The following is a 16,155-nucleotide window of genomic DNA, read 5'->3' as shown; positions in this document are numbered from 1 at the left end:
AAAAATAACAAGATAAATATATAATATATTATGATATGAAAATGATATACATATAGATATAAGCAATACGCAAAAATTAAAATTTAAATTAAAATATATTTTTCAATATTTTATCTATTGCACATTACATTAATTATCATTATAATATTATTTATATATAATACATAATATTTTAATATTTGAATTTCTAGTATATATATGCGCACGCGTATATATATACAATACGTTCGATACTTTTATCTTGGACATGTACGTATAAGTTCATTTACAAAAATTCATAAAATTATCAATAATAAGCATTTATTGTTACGAATATAGAATTAAACGTATAAATGTGTTATTTACAAAATATTGTGGTTAAAAATGTTCATTTTTTATTTACGTACCAATTGAACAATAATAACTTTAACTCTAACCTTTGTGTCATTTTGTTAAGCCGGCTTCATCAAATTATAATTTGTTAAAAGTAGAATAAATATTATATATTATATAAATTTTTCATAATTTTATCATATTATTATAATATATCATTATTATAAAATTTGTATAATAATGCTTATTAGATTATACAATATATATATATGTAAATGTTATTAGTAAATTTTTTTATAATTCGATTTTATATCTATTCTTTTTTTCTTATATAATAGAATTTTATTTTTATTTTTCTTTTTAATCTTTCTTATAATGACTAGTCTGTTAATTTCAAAAATTATGTTATGCTATTTTTGAGAGATTAAAGCAATTTCTGTGAAAACAATAAATGCCAATAAAATAGTAATCATTAAATATGTTAAGATAAATATTATGTGATTTAAATATGTGATTTAAAATAAAACCTTTAAATTGTTATAACAATAATAAACAAATATTTTGTATATAGGAAACAAGGAATAAAAGGAAGTTGAGAGTATTATAATATATTATTATAATGGATGTACAAGGTTCTTTGAAAGAAGCTTTGTATGAAACGTTAAGTGGAATTTTGTCTCCTCATACAGAAACAAGACAAGCAGCTGAACAAAGAATACAAGCATTAGAAGTTACAGAGGAATTTGGTATACATTTAACAGAATTTGTAGTAGATCCTAATGGACATTTACCTATTAGGCAATTAGCTTCTGTATTGTTAAAACAATATGTTGAAACTCATTGGTCTTTTGTGGCTGAGAAATTTCGTCCTCCTGAAATAAAATATACAACAAAAGAAAGAATTAAGGAATTACTGCCATTAGGACTTCGTGAATCCATTAGTAAAGTAATATATATTTATAATTTGATTTATGAATGTTATATATGTTTATATCAAATATAAAAATGTTTTATGTCATTAATTATTTAGGTACGTACAGCAGTAGCATATGCGATATCAGCTATTGCACACTGGGATTGGCCAGAAAATTGGCCCGGTTTATTCGATATACTTGTTAGTTGTTTAAGCGGGGAAAGCGAATATGCCGTTCACGGAGCAATGCGAGTTTTAACAGAATTTACTTCAGATCTTACTGATAATCAATTACCTAATGTGGGACCAGTAATTCTTCAAGAAATGTATAGAATATTTCAAAGTGAAAATGTACGTTCATTAATGTCTTATATTAAACATTAACCATATAATAACACCATGACAATATCAATTTATGTTTTTAGCAATATTCTATTAGAACCCGTGGTCGTGCTGTTGAAATATTTACTACAATTACAACGTTAGTTGCTGCTACTGGAATTTATCAAAAAGGATTTACAGAGCAATATCTACAACCGGTTATTCCCATGTTTTGTGAAAAATTTGTTCATTGTTTACGACTGTCTGATGGTTCAACTAGCGATAGCGGACTTAAAACCGATGTTATTAAAGCTATAAATTGCCTAGTTACTAAGTTACCTAAGTACGTATCAAGATTTTTACCTCAGATGCTACCACCAGTTTGGGAAACTTTAATACAAAGTGCTAAACTCTATCAAGAAAGATCTGTAAATGGAGAGGGAGATACAAATGATAAAGAAGTCGATTCAGATGGTAAATTTTGCGTTAAAAAATTTAATTTGTACTTATCGAGAATTAATATGTTTGCAATACATTTATCTTTTTATAGGTGAAATAATTAACTTTAATAATTTGATTATTGCGATATTCGAATTTATTCATTCTATCGTAGATCGTAAACGATTTTCAAATCTTTTGGATAATTTAATGCAAGAAGTAATGTATTATTTAATCATTTTTATGCAAATAACCGATGATCAAATCGAATTATGGACGACTAGTCCTAATCAATTTGTCGAAGAAGACGATATATTTGCTTATAACGTTCGCATTTCAGCTCAGGAACTTTTAACGGTAAATATGTATTGTCAAGAAGGAAATGATAAAACAGTTATAAATATCGTTGATGATAGAGTAATATTTAAGTTGAATTTTTTTTATCGATTTTTTGTACGTATAGGCTTTAGTGAATTATTCCGAGGAAAAAGCGGTGAATGCACTTTGCGAAGTAGTTACTCGTCATATTGAAGCAACTAGTAGATTACAAAATACAAACAATGGAAGCGAGAATAATGAAACGTGGTGGAAATTACGAGAATCATCTATTTTAGCATTAAGTAAAACAAAAGATGCCGTTGTGGAAAGGCAGCAAACTGGGATTCTTCAATTCGATATTATTAGATTTTTGGATACAATCGTTTTAGCTACTTTAAAGGATTCAGGTATTGCTTCATTACTTTTCATTCATGAAAAAACAATTAATTTTTTCCATCATTATTTTGTATCATACTGATGACTTTTAGGAGCACCACCGTTACTTCTTGGTCGTTGTTTATGTATCGGTGGCAAATATGCTGAGATAATGCCACCAGAAATGAGTTCACGTTTCTTAGAAGCAACAGTTAATGGATTGCAAGAGAATCAACTTTCGTGTATTCGTATCAGTGCAGTGAAAGCTATTTATTGGTTCTGCAAGGCATCGATGATGGAAAATAACAATACCCTGGGCAATATTATACGATCTCATTTGCCAAATATATTCCAAGGAGTTTTCAATTTAGCCAATCAACCATCAACGGAAATTTTAATATTAGTAATGGAAACTCTGCAAGTTTTGGTTTCGGTAATAATGTTCATTATTCTTTTTCTTTTTTTTCTTTTTTTTACTATTATTCGTAATCATTACATCTAATTTTGCCTCTTGTTTTTACAGCTAGACAAAGCATTTACCGCTTCAATGGAGAATAAAATTTGTCCCTTAACTATCGCTGCATTTTTAAAGTTTTACAGCGATCCTGAAATTTTGAATTTGTGTCAAGATATATTTAAAAGCTTAACGCAAAATCCTGATTGCATAGGACCATTACAAACTCGATTGATACCGACGTTAACTAGCATGATGGCTATAACGCCTATGAATAAATCAAAAGATGGTAAGATAGTATTTTACTTTATCGTCCAAGCGAATAAAGAACACGGACATTAGAATCGAAATTATTTGCTCGAATTTCTGTTTATCGCAATAGAAAGATGTCAAAACGTAGCTCTGGATATTTTGCAAGTATTGGTGCAATATTCTCCAAGACCGTTGAGTAGCGCATTGATAGAAACTGCGTTTCCTGCCGCTTGTCATTGTATTTTGAATTCAGAGGACAACGAAACCTTGCAAAACGGTGGAGAAGTAATACGGACTTATCTAGCTGTCGCGGCTCGGCAAGTGACGGTACATCGAGATAATGACGGTCAAACAGGTTTGCAGTATATACTGCAGATCATCGCTCAGTTATTGAATCCTCAGGTAACTCGATAATTTTGATCAATAACAAACAGATTCGTTCCCATTTTTTTTTTTTTTTTTATTCCGTCTCATTATTTCGACACACGAACTGTACTATATCAATTAATTGATTTTTTTAACGAGGCGTGTCGCATTTGTAGTCGAGCGAGTTTACAGCGACTTTTGTCGGACGATTGGTGACAACGTTAATTAGAAAAGCAGGAAACACATTGGGCGAAAATCTCGATCTATTATTGAAAGCTGTGCTGAGTAAAATGCAGCGAGCCGAGACGTTGACCGTGGTACAGAGTTTGCTCATGATATACGCTCATCTCATAAACACAGAATTCGATGCTGTCCTAAATTTTCTGTCAACCGTACCCGGTCCAACAGGACAGAGCGCTCTCGCATTTGTACTCTCTGAATGGGTCAGCAGGCAACATTTATTTTTCGGTAGATACGACCGAAAGGTAGCAACGGTCGCGCTTTGCAAGATATTGGAGTACGGTGTTACTCACGGAGATAGTCGATTGAACGAGATCACTGTCAAAGGAGACGAAATATTTTCAGGTTCGTATTCGAAACGTTCATTGTACAGATTATACGATTTCGTAAAAAGAAAGAAAAAAAAAAAAAAAATTCGAACGAATTAGAAAAAAAGGTTTACAAATATTTGCTCGTACGTTCGTGTATAAATATAATAGAGACATTATCGTTTTTTTGTCACTTTTTTTTCTCTTGAATATTTATTTTTAATTTTAATCAATACAAGATGTCGATAAAATATTTATTCCAAAACAGCGAGTGACTAATTAAAATTCGAGAATACGTAGGAAACGAAGAAGGCGTGAGGACTAGGAGTAAAGCCGAATCACAGCCTTATCAATGGACCACTATACCTGTTTTGGCAAAGATATTCAAGCTGATAATTAACGAGTTATCGAACGACATCGAAGCGGTCGCCGCTAATCAGGACACGGACGTTAGTAATAAATTTTTCCATTTTTCTCCATGATTATTATTCTCGTTCGATGGCTCGAATCAATCAGTCTTTAACGCGTAGGAATCGGACAACGAAGACGACGAAGACGATAGTGAAAATGCCTATCTAGATCCAGGCTATGAAACTATGTTACGTAAGTGGGATGCGCGGTAACGCGGCACCATCGGCATATTTTTTATTTTTATTTTTTTTTTTTTTTTTTATTCGCTGAAATTCTTCTGCAAATGTTTATCGAATAATATTATATCGCTATAATATCATTAACGTAATATATTATATTTTTCTTAAAATTATCATTTTTATCGATCAGTGTTGGGAGAAGCTGCGAACGAGGCTGAGGAAGACGAGGACGATCCGGACTTGCTGCAAGATTCCATCTATCACTTGAATTTGAGTCAATATCTGCAAGATTTTTTATTAAATTTTTCGACTCATCATTGCTTTCCAGCGTACATTCAGCATCTAAATATTCCGGAACGAAAAGTTTTAAGCAGCTTAAACATCAACGCATCGTTCATGCAATAGATAGATGGATATATAAATCGTTAAATAGATACATGAACAGATACACGTGTCAATGATAAGGATTTTTGAATTTCGTAATAAAATATGTGATTCTTCATATATATTTCATCTTTTTTCTTACTTTTTTCTTACGGCACATTTTTACCTGTTTCACATTGCTCGCATGACATTACGCGTCCCAAAAAAAAAAAAAAAAAAAAAAAAAGAAGAAAAGAAGACTTTAGAGTTGAAAAGAATCGTATATTCTTAGGAATATAGTGCGAATATCCTTCCGTCTTTCCTTCTGTGTGTCACAGAATCCTGATTTACAATTTTATCCGCGTCTTATTCGTTACATACGATCGTTATTGTACATATCTACAAAAGCGTTCTTTTTTATTCTATTTTCTTCGTCCGTACAAGTTTTAACTCGTGTAAAATAATCTACATACATTTATATCGTTATACGAAAGAAATATGTACAACCGTGTTGGCGTTTATTCAACGATACGATGCGATTCGTTTATTAGTTTCAACGATCGAGACGAACGAAAAATCGCCGAAGGGAAGGAATAAAAATAGAAATTCGTAAAGCGATCATATTCCTAATTATTCGTAGTTATGTGCGTTGATCATAGCGAAATAAGATCGTAAATTCGTCGAAAGGATAAGAGAGAAAAAAAAGTGGAGGAACAGTTAACGAGATCAGAATTGACGGTGAAACAGTGGATAAAAGGAAGCACGAGGAAGTAGTAAGATGGGAGCGGTTCAGATTCAAACGGTCGTTACCGAAAGAAGACCCATCAATTTGCCACCGGTTCCTCCGGGACCTCCCGTTCCACCAACCCTGTTTCCGTGGACCAACATCTCTTGAACCGTGGTAAAATCGTCCAAAGTGTTTTTCTTCCGAGCCATTTTTTTGTGACTGAGCTCGAGAATATTGAGCGGTTTTTTTGCGAGCTTCTCGTGTTCTCCATGCTCGGACGCCAATAACTCATTGCTTTGCTGCAATTGAACTTGCTGCTGTTGTTGTTGCTGCTGTTGCTGTTGCTGCTGTTGTTGCTGCTGCTGCTGTTGCTGCTGCTGCAACAGTTGAAACTCTTGCTGCCTCTGCTTACGTTCTCGAGCGCGTTCCAATTGCCTCTTGCGCTCCTCTTTGGTCCAATATCTGCCGACCTGAAACGGAAAGAAAAGAAAGAAGTGAAAAGGGAACGGGAAATGGAATTCGAGGAAGTTGCGACCACCTTCACTTCCGACATAGTGTCGTCCTCCGTGCTGTGACCGGCCCGCTCCTCGGATATCTTGATCGCTCTGTTTCTCAGAATACGATTTCTAACCGGTCTTCTCGCGATGTATCTGGTTCCGTCCGCTCGCCTTTTCACCTTCCATTCCATCTGCACCTCGTTCCCTTTCTCTTCCGGCGGTATCCACGCGTTCGACGAAGTGCACACCTGTTGGCTGCCGACAAATTGGTAACGCGTCAAGTTCGGCGCTTGAAAGTTACCGTGAGATCTGGATTTTTTCGCGGTGCCAGTGGGGACGGCGGCGACCGCGGTCACGCTACTGCTCTCCCTCGAGCCAGCGATCGTCGAGTTTCTTCGATCAAGCGCCTGTTTGAACAACTGTTGCTGCAAAAGCATCGTTTGTTGAAGATTGGCGATATTCGTGTACATCGTGTCGGCGGGCAGATTACCCGCGCTCGTTGAATCCGTCACGCGATCCTTGTAATATTGGGAGCTCGATACCCTTTTGTTGTTCGAATAATTTCTGTTGATCTGTTTACTGGTAAAAGCGGAACACGTGCAGCCGAATCTCTGCTGCTGCTGTTGTTGATGCTGTTGCTGTTGGTGTTGCTGCTGCTGATGATGATGAATCGTGGACATTTTCGGAGGACAAAGAACCAGCGTGCTCTTGTGATGATCTTTCTCGCCCCGTTGCAACTCCAACGTGAGCGGATTACTGTTGCACGATTCGCCGGTATTGTAAGCGCTCGAGCTGTCCTTTTCCTCGCCCGAGCTATTGCTCTTCGACGAGCAATACCATCTACCGGCCGACGTTTGATTCGCCTGGCCGGTTTGCGTGTATTGGATCACGGTGCTCGACGCAACGTTGATCGCGTTCGCGTTGGTTGAGGAAACGGTAGTGGTTTGAGACGTGGCAACGGCGCTCGGCCGCTCGTGATGATTGTTGGAAGAATGACCATGCCAGTGGCGATGGTGCTCGTAAGGGGAGGAATATATCGGCTCGCTATCCGACTCCGGTATGGTCTCGTATATGTGCTCCGTTTCGCTCCACACGTGATTCGAGTACGCTTCTGCCAGTCTGACGGAGGGGGAGGAGGTCGTCCCTCCCCCTCCCCCGCCCTCGCCGCTCCCTCCCCCTCCGCCCCCCTCGCCGCAACCCGTCTGCGATTGTCCGCGCACGCAGAGGCCCTCCATCTTCTTCGAGCAATCCTTCATCGCGTCTTGCACCCATTGTTGCTGTTTACCGCGCTCGTGATCCGCGTGCCGAGCCGGCGACGCGCCGTTTCTACCACCACCACCACCACCACCGCCGCCACCCCCTCCCTTTTGCGAGCTCTGAGAGGAACAGGTGGACGAGGGGGTGTGACCAGGGACGGGAGGCCTCAACGTGGACCCGTCCTCCTCCGAGTCTTTGGTTCGCTCTTCCGTCTGCTGTTGCTGTTGTCGGATCAATTGCTCGATCAAACTGTTCTGATAGGAGGGTATGTGATCCGGCGAGAGCAACGGCGAGCCCTGAAAATACGAAAGGATTCGTTGCTTCCTGATTGAAGCACACACACACACACACACACACACGCGCGCGCGCGCGCGCGCGCGCACAGAGAGAGAGAGAGAGAGAGAGAGAGAGAGAGAGAGAGNGAGAGAGAGAGAGAGAGAGAGAGAGAGAGAGTAGAAGGAACGATATCATTTTTGCCCTGCTTACCCGACGATACGCACGCCTCTCCTCGTAATCATCGTCCTGGAACAGATCAGAATCGGTGTTTAAAAGCGGGGCGGCGGACGATACTCGGATAGTCGGGAAATCCCCGAAAGGGAGGGTTTAAAAGCGAGATTTTTACCTGATACAGGCATCGGCTCACCAGAATGGTCACCGCGTTCTTCGTTTCGGCGAAAAGATTTTCCGTTTGTTCCTTGTTCGCCACGTCTTTCCCGTTCACCTGTAACAACGAGTGTATAATAATAGCTTTTATCGTCCCAACAAATAAAATTCTTCGAACGGAGAAATTTTTTCTCGTCCGCTGATATATTTCTCCAAGGAAGGAGGAAACGAGAGACAGAGAGAGAGAGAGAGAGAGAGAGAGAGAGAGAGAGAGAGAGAGAGAGAGAGAGAGAGAGAAGAAATGCGCGGATCCGTTCGTTCATTCGTCGATCCGATTTCGCTCGAGTCTTTGTTCCGCCGATTACGATCCCCCCTTAACGGGATTAGGAGGGTAGCGCACAGGTTGGAATTAGACAAGGCGGTTGGTAATCGAATGAACTCCGTTTCTACGGATTCGTCGGATCCGATGATGGTAGGGGTTTACCCTGAGGATTTGATCGCCTTCTCGCAATCGGCCGTCGCGCGCCGCCAAACTTTCAGGAACTATTTCCGAGATGTAAACCTCGGTGTCGGCGTCTTCGCTGCCCGAACCGGAACTGTAACAGACGGTGAGCCCCAGCTTCTCGGCGCTGCCCGTCTTCCGCAACGTGACCTCCTGTAATCGGAACTTCCGTTAATTCGTTAATCGAGTCAGTGACGGGGAAAATTTAATTCGATCGAAGTTTACGAACAAAGTTTACTTCGATAATTTATCGTTCGAAATACGAATTAATAATTCGTACGATGATTTATAGTTGGATAAAATAAATTCGCGTTGTTCGAGCATTTTAATAAGTAATTATTCAAGGCAAGTTTGGTTCGAAATTTTTTAACCAATAAACTTTTAATGCCCAAGCTCCCTCTGCGCCACAAACTCGTCTCGTGTGGTGGAAGGGCGATCGTAATAGCACGCCCCCTACCACCATCTTTCCTTACTTACCTCGAAGTCGATGTCGTGCGCGAGGAAATCTTCGAAACTATCGTTCGGCTGCTCGTCCACAACCTCTTCCTCGGTCTCGATAAGTCCGGCCCAATCGGTCTGCACCGCGGTCGAGACGAGATTCGGCCAAGCATTGCTCGTTCCGTGCTCTCGTTTCTCCGACTCTTTTTCCTCTTGAGCACAATGCATTCGGTGACCGTGGTGATGCTGCTGTTGTTGTTGTTGCGGCTGACGTCGCAACACTTCCACGATGATCGGCTCTTGGGCCGATTGAAAGCAACGTACCGCATCCTCGTGGCTCGAATTTGAAACATCTTGACCGTTTACCTGAGAAATTATAAGCGTGTATGTATCGTGTATGTACGTGTTCAACGATTCTAGATAAATATCTCGAGGTAAATTTCTTTTTTTAATAATCGAGTTGGGAATATGTATCAATAATAAACGCGACTAGGTCAATTGGAAGGAAAACGCAAAAAGAAACGAAGAGTGGAAAGAACGAGTTTCCTAGTTAGAGAGACGTTCAAACGTTGGTTAGGAAACGAGGCGAAGATGAGATATCACTCGATGCGTTAATCGTTACTTTTTTCTTCAAATGGAAAAAGCTCGTCGCGCCTCCTAGGTTGTCCCACTAGGACTCGATCCCATTTCGAGTAATTTGCCAACCGTATCTTCCATCGTCTATTATATATATATATATATATCGTTGTGGATAAAACGGATCTCGTTTTCTCGCGTCACCGACTTGGTTCTTTTCAATCGACCGATCAATCGGCAGAGAAAAAAAGAAAGGGGCGCAAGGAAAAAAGGAAAAAAAAAAAAAAGAAAGCGAAGAAACCAGAAGTCTCTTTGTAATTTTTCCGATCGATAGTTTGGTTCGCTGGTTAGTTCTCTCTCTCGACAATCGCTCCATCTTTTCGTTCCATTAGTCACGGTCGAAGGATGCTTTCCACCGTTTTACGAAGAACGCTCGCTCGCCTTCACCTCTCTCTCCCTCCTTCCCCCTCTCCTCTCCCTTTTCATTCCGCGACGAGGATCGCGTCTGCGTCCCGTTCCCAATCGTTTCCACAGCTGTTTTTTTCACTTTCATCGTTTCGGTCACATCGTTGGTCAATTTTTCGGATCGCGGTCGATCGTATGTGACAAATCGTGTGTTTCTCGCGTCGCGGGAAACACGATCCGGGATCGAAACGAGGATCGCGATGTTGACGCGGGAAAAGGAAAAAAATAGTTGGAATCAGTACCAGGGTGATGGTGATGGTAGTGGGTGGTGTTGGTGAAGGTGGTGGTGGTTAAGAGCGGTAAGGAGAAAACGGAGAGGAGAGAAAAGGGGATGGGAGAAGGTAAGGGAGAGGGCAAAGGTAAGGGGATAAGAGGAGGAGGGGAAGGGGAAGGCGAGGGCGAGAACGAAGGCGAGAGGGAAGAGGCGAACGAGCTGGCATTTCTGTCGGCAAAGCGCGAATTGTGAGCGCGAGAGGCGGTGAGGGAAGTGCGGCGGAGAAGGAATCGCGTACAAGGAAGAAAAAAGGGAGCCGTCGAGCTGTCGCTCGCGTTCCGTAAACACGGAAGTCTGAAGTGCTCGGTCTTTGAACACCGACCACGTCGACGACGACCACCACGACCAAGACCGTTACGATCGCCGACAATTTATCGAGATTACAATATTATCCCGATGCTCGGACGTGCTTTTCTCCCGAAGAAAAGTTTCGCTTCTCCGATTTCACTCGGTCTCGTCCCATCCCATCCCATCTCGGTCGCGTCGCGTCTCGTCGCGTCGCGGCACGCGCCCCGAATCTTTCCAAGTATTAATAGTAATCGTAAATTTGAACCTTCCCTCCTCGTTCCTCGACACCTCGCCCGAATACCGTCGAGGAGGAAGAAACAAGGAGAGAAAGAAAAAAAGAAAGAAAGAAAGAAGGAAGGAAAGAATTCGATCGTTGATCCCCGTGGAACGAAACTTGGAAAACTTTCGCGAAGGGGAAAGAACGGGAGATCTTCGCGCATTCGACGCTATCGCTCGTAAAGCAAATCATCGATGAAGGGCAAGGGAAAGAGAGGAGAAGGGAAGAGCCATGCGCGCACAAATATTTTCCTCGGGTATGAAAATGGAAATGGATCGATTGGAGGAGCGTGCAATCGAGAATGCGATACGAAAACGGTACGATCTTTCTCTTTTTTTCTCCTCTTCCTCCTTCTCCTCCGCTGAAACATCGTCGTCCGTTGAACCGACGTCGTCGTCGTCGTCGTCGTCGTCGTCGTAGTCGCCGCATCCGTTCATAAGCGGAACGAATCGAGACGTTTCCTCGGCGAAGGCTGCTCGAAATTGCGCGCATACGGGAAATCGGGCAGAGGAGGAAGAGCTCGAGCGAGAAGAGAAATTAACGATGATAACGTTGCTTTTTTTTTTTTTTTTTTTTTTTACGCTGGAACGATCGATATCGCGTTTCCAATTAAAAAATTCACCAATCCATCAAATTGTTCCACTCATCGAGATCGTTTACCACCAAACGCGAGCCAATCGAGAAAAACTATCCTTGATCGATCGTCTCTCTCTCTCTCTCTCTCTCTCTCTCTCTCTCTCTCTCTCTCTCACCCACTCTTTGTCGCGTTTCCTCACGTTTTTATCCGGCGTATACGACGGAAAGGAACGTCGAATTTTTACGATCGATCCTTCGACGAGGAGAAACATCGTCGATGATCCCGCCACCGATATCCCAACCACCGGGGGTGAGAGAGGGAAGACGAAAATAACCATGGGCAGAGGAAGAGGAAAATTGAAAACGAATAGGAGGGGGGAAAGGCGGGCGCGTATCTCGCATGGGCCGAGAAACGTGAAAACGTCGGCGAATCTCGCGCTCGTCTATACGCAACGCCAGCTCCACTCTAGCCACGGATTAACGGGAAAAGCCTCGCTTCCGCTCTTCCTCTTCCTCTCTCTCCTCCCCTCCCCTCCCTTGCTCTTAGTCCCTTGCCGACCAAGAAGGCACAGGTTCGCGCGTATTACAACGCCGATTCGATTTCCCCTCCCACTTTTTTTTTCCCTTCTCGCTCGGCAAATAAAAAGAAAAAAAAAAAAGGAAAAAAAGCGTAGATATCCCGAGTCGCTTATTCGCCTACCCGCCTTTCTACCGCGACTCACCGTCGCGGTCAAGTGCCTCTTCTTTCCTTCCGACTACGTTTTTACTTTTCACCCCTCCTCCCGTCCCGAGAAAATTGCGCGAAAAAATTCTATCCCCTTTATTATTTATTATTTATCCTCCGTCAACCACCCCGTAAAAAAAAGGATTTAATGGAGGGGGAGGGGGATAAACGACACTTTCGATCCTCCCATTCCTCCCCTAAACCTTTCGAAAAAATTCGAGAAATTTCAATCCGACTCGTTTCAATATTTCTTTCCCCTCCGTTCGATCTTGGCGTCGAACGAGGGGGCGAAAAATAGGGCGAGCAGGTAAGGATCATCCTCCCCTTTCCCTTCCATCTCGCTCGCTCGCTCGCGATCGGATCACGAGATTCTCGCTCGGTCGACGCTCGCACGCGGGACCGGCTTCGCGAAGCGGATAATTTTGCTTTTCCGCTCGGCCATCCGTGGTGATCGGCCACGCTGCTCCTCTTCACAGGGGAGGTTAGGCAGTCTTCGTTTTCGACGAAGCAGGGGCTTCGACGCTCCACTCTCTCCTCTTTCGAATACTCGTCCAAGGAACCACGGGGTTTCGGAGAACGCGTGTCCTCCCCCCCTCCCCCCCCTCCCCACCGTTCGTTCTCGAGGGACGGGCGGAGGGAGAGAGACAGAGACTCCCATGGAAACGCGGCTAACTGGACCTCTGCCAGCGCTTCGTTCTCGATTAATTTATTCTGTCTGGAGCGCACCTCCTCCCTCCACTCGTTACCGCGATACACGTTACCTTCCACGCGGTTTCCATCCAGACTCTCCTCTCTCTCTCTCTCTCTCTCTCTCTCTCTCGCATGCATTGCTCTCTTCCTTAACTCAGTTAACGCCGGATCCCATGGATCGTTGATCGAATTGGGATCGTCCTCTCTCGTTATTATCTCCGATAACCAACCACCGATCCCCTCCCTCCACCGCCGCGAGAACACGCGGCAATTTCGAATCGACCACGCGCGGGCGATTGCCCCTTCGCGAGACAAATGGCGGCCGGCGAGAAGAAAGGGGAGGGGGGGAGGAGGAAGAGAAAAGTGTCGGCGAAATATCATCCATCCATCCATCCGTCCACCGAGAAGGTAAAGAAAGGAGAGGAGAAAGGAGAGAGAGGTGGGTGTGCGTCGCGCGGGCGACCGAGCTTTTTTTTTTTTTTTTTTTTTTTCTTTTCGAAAGAAGAGAAGAGACGAGAGCAAGATTTTCCTTAATAATAGCCGTTGTTAGCGCCACTTGGCGTAAACATTCTCGTTTACCGAGAGAGCAACCGAGAGAGATAGAGAGAGACGGACGACCTATTCTTTAACCATCCCCTGCGGCAACCGATCCCCTTCCTTTCCCCTCCCCACCTCTCCCCTTCACGCTCCTTTTATTTTTCCTCCGCTCGGTCACCTTCGCCCCCTCCTCCCCCACCCCTCGCGGATTCTCGGCCAATTTGTTTCTCATCCGCTCATCCACGCGGGGAAGAGGGAAGGGAGGGGAAGGGAGGGGAGGCGAAATTCAATTTTTCCCGCCCATTGTCCCCGGGAGAACCGGGAACCGGAAGAAAAAGATATCGAGCAGTCCTCGAAGGAAGGAAACGAGTTTTCCAACTATCCAATCGGATTCGTCCCGTCTATTTCTACTATCTCGTCTTTCGAATCGATCGAAGAAGATATCGATCGAAGGGGAGCGAAAACGAATCGATCGAATCGAAAGCGTCGGCGGGAGAAAAGGGGGAGGGAGGAAGGGAAAAAAGGTGGAAAGGATTTCGTTCGACGAAATCGAGTCTCGTCCTTTTTTCTTTTTTTTTTTTGCAAACGCCAAACCTCTTCTCCCCCTCCATTCCCTCTCCTGTTGCTGTTTTCACTTCTCCGACTGACTCTGTCCAACGAATGGGAACGATTCGCTTTTTATCGGGCGAGCATCCAGACGCGATCCAATTTCGCTCGCTTCACCACCATTGTTCCCGCCTTTCGAAAATCTATCCAATCGTCGGAATCGTGCCCTCTCCCCGCCTCCGTCGGTACATCGCCCATCGTTACCCGGCCGCTCTTTTTGAGAATCCGCGGGGATCGAGAATCCAAACCCAAAGTTACTCGCTTGTCATATTCGAGTAATCGTATGCCTTTAACCCTTTGCAGGCCTGTTTCGCTCGGTCGAACCAGCAACTTCAGACTCAAACCCATCAATTACTCATAAGATAAGATTACACCTCATAAGATTATACAGAGGTAAAGAGGTTAGGAACTTATGAAGCGATATTCTAAAAAAATCAAACGTAATCTTTCAAACTCAGACTAACGCCGAAGATGTCATTCGACTCACGATCACGGTCTAATTTGAGATATAAAGTTTATTTAATAATACATTATTTTATACCTCATAAGATTATATGTAAAGAGGTTAGGAACTTATTTATTTATATATACGATATTCTAAAAAAATAATAAATAATAATAATAAATAATAATAAATAATAATAATAATAAATAATAAAATAATATTCTAAAAAAATTTATATAAACGATATTCTAAAAAAATCAAACATAAATTATCAGACTAACGCCGAAGATGTCATTCGACTCACGATCACGGTCTAATTTGAGATAAAAAATCTACCCATTTAACGATACATTATTCTACACCTCAGAAGATTATACGTAAAGAGGTTAGGACTCACGATCACAGTCTAATTTGAGATAAAAAATTTACTCATTTAACATTAATATATTATTTTACACCTCATAAGATTATACGTAAAGAGGTTAGGAATATAAATTATATATATAATATATATATATATATAATAAATATATATAATATATATAAATTATCAAACTCAGACTAACGCCAAAAATATCATTCGACTCACGATCACGATCTAATTTGAGATAAAAAATTTAGTCATTTAACGATACATTGTTCTACACTTCACAAGATTATACGTAAAGAGGTTAGGAACTTACATATATATATATAAGCGATATTTTAAAAAAATCAAACATAAATTATCAGACTAACGCCGAAGATGTCATTCGACTCACGATCACAGTCTAATTCGAAATAAAAAATTTAGCCATTTAACAATACATTATTCTATACCTCATAAGATTATACGTAAAGAGGTTAGGAACCTATTTATGAAGCGATATTCTAAAAAAATCAAACATAAATAAATATTTTCGCCGTTCAATATTTTAATAAAATAAATTGTTGCCTCAATAATTCCAGTGATGAGTCAACCGTTGAAGAGCAAAGGATTAATATTCGTATCCCCGTATCCGGTCTTATTCCTCGTCATCGATCGATCCACATTTCGAACGCAAATCGCCTTTTTTTTTTAGAGAGACCTACGATTTCGACCACGCGTGCCTCGTTAACGCGAACGAAATTTTATCGAGAATATATATATAGAGAAAGAGAGAGAAAGAGGGAGAAGTCGGTAGAAAGTTGGTAGGAAAATAGTCGTCCCTCGATGAAGAGTTTCGTAAGACGAAAAGGGGAGGCGAAACCAACTTTTCGATCATTTTCTCGTGGGAGGAAAGTTCTCGTATTGGATGAAGTGGATGGAAGAAAGGGAAAGATTCGGAAGGGTCATGGATCAAGGATACTACCTGTCGTCGCGGCAAGATTGCGAGTTAATCGAACTCGTCTCTCTCTCTCTCTCTCTCTCTCTCTCTCTCTCTCTCTCTCTCTCTCTCTCTCT

The 16,155-nt window shown here is 41.8% G+C and overlaps 2 protein-coding genes across 5 annotated transcripts in view; one reads left to right on the top strand and one right to left on the bottom strand.

Annotated features, from left to right (window-relative positions):
* Positions 1-348: 348 nt before the first annotated feature.
* Positions 349-5,450, top strand: LOC122717654 (importin-9). Of its 3 annotated transcripts, XM_043941911.1 has the most exons (13): positions 349-466; positions 884-1,258; positions 1,343-1,576; positions 1,651-2,020; positions 2,097-2,341; positions 2,448-2,709; positions 2,791-3,110; positions 3,201-3,420; positions 3,514-3,785; positions 3,926-4,334; positions 4,598-4,746; positions 4,828-4,900; positions 5,078-5,450. In XM_043941911.1, the coding sequence occupies exons 2-13, from the start codon at positions 932-934 to the stop codon at positions 5,290-5,292; spliced, it is 3,096 nt and encodes a 1,031-aa protein (XP_043797846.1). In that variant the 5' UTR covers positions 349-466; positions 884-931; the 3' UTR covers positions 5,293-5,450. The 3 variants fall into 3 exon arrangements, with proteins under 3 accessions (XP_043797846.1, XP_043797864.1, XP_043797855.1); XM_043941920.1 differs by lacking the exon at positions 349-466 and having other exon boundaries at positions 868-1,258; XM_043941929.1 differs by lacking the exons at positions 4,828-4,900; positions 5,078-5,450 and having other exon boundaries at positions 4,566-4,737.
* A 53-nt stretch (positions 5,451-5,503) lies between these two features.
* Positions 5,504-16,155, bottom strand: part of LOC122717670 (PDZ domain-containing RING finger protein 4) — a 28,014-nt gene continuing 17,362 nt past the window's right edge. Inside the window, exons 2-7 of one of the 2 annotated variants that reach the window (XM_043941942.1) lie at positions 9,314-9,640; positions 8,819-8,989; positions 8,354-8,452; positions 8,218-8,253; positions 6,516-8,027; positions 5,504-6,447 (exon numbers count right to left, since the gene is read on the bottom strand). In XM_043941942.1, coding sequence (XP_043797877.1) covers positions 6,046-6,447; positions 6,516-8,027; positions 8,218-8,253; positions 8,354-8,452; positions 8,819-8,989; positions 9,314-9,640 — 2,547 coding nt within the window. In that variant the 3' untranslated portion in view covers positions 5,504-6,045. The remainder of the gene's footprint in view (positions 6,448-6,515; positions 8,028-8,217; positions 8,254-8,353; positions 8,453-8,818; positions 8,990-9,313; positions 9,641-16,155) is intronic. The other variant, XM_043941951.1, reaches the window with a different exon arrangement.

This window comes from Apis laboriosa, unplaced genomic scaffold (genome assembly GCF_014066325.1).
Source record: "Apis laboriosa isolate Shangri-la unplaced genomic scaffold, ASM1406632v1 scaffold11_cov152, whole genome shotgun sequence".
Taxonomy (NCBI): Eukaryota; Metazoa; Arthropoda; class Insecta; order Hymenoptera; family Apidae; genus Apis; species Apis laboriosa.
Note: the sequence above shows the minus strand (reverse complement) of the source record. Positions and strands in the feature narration are given on the sequence as shown.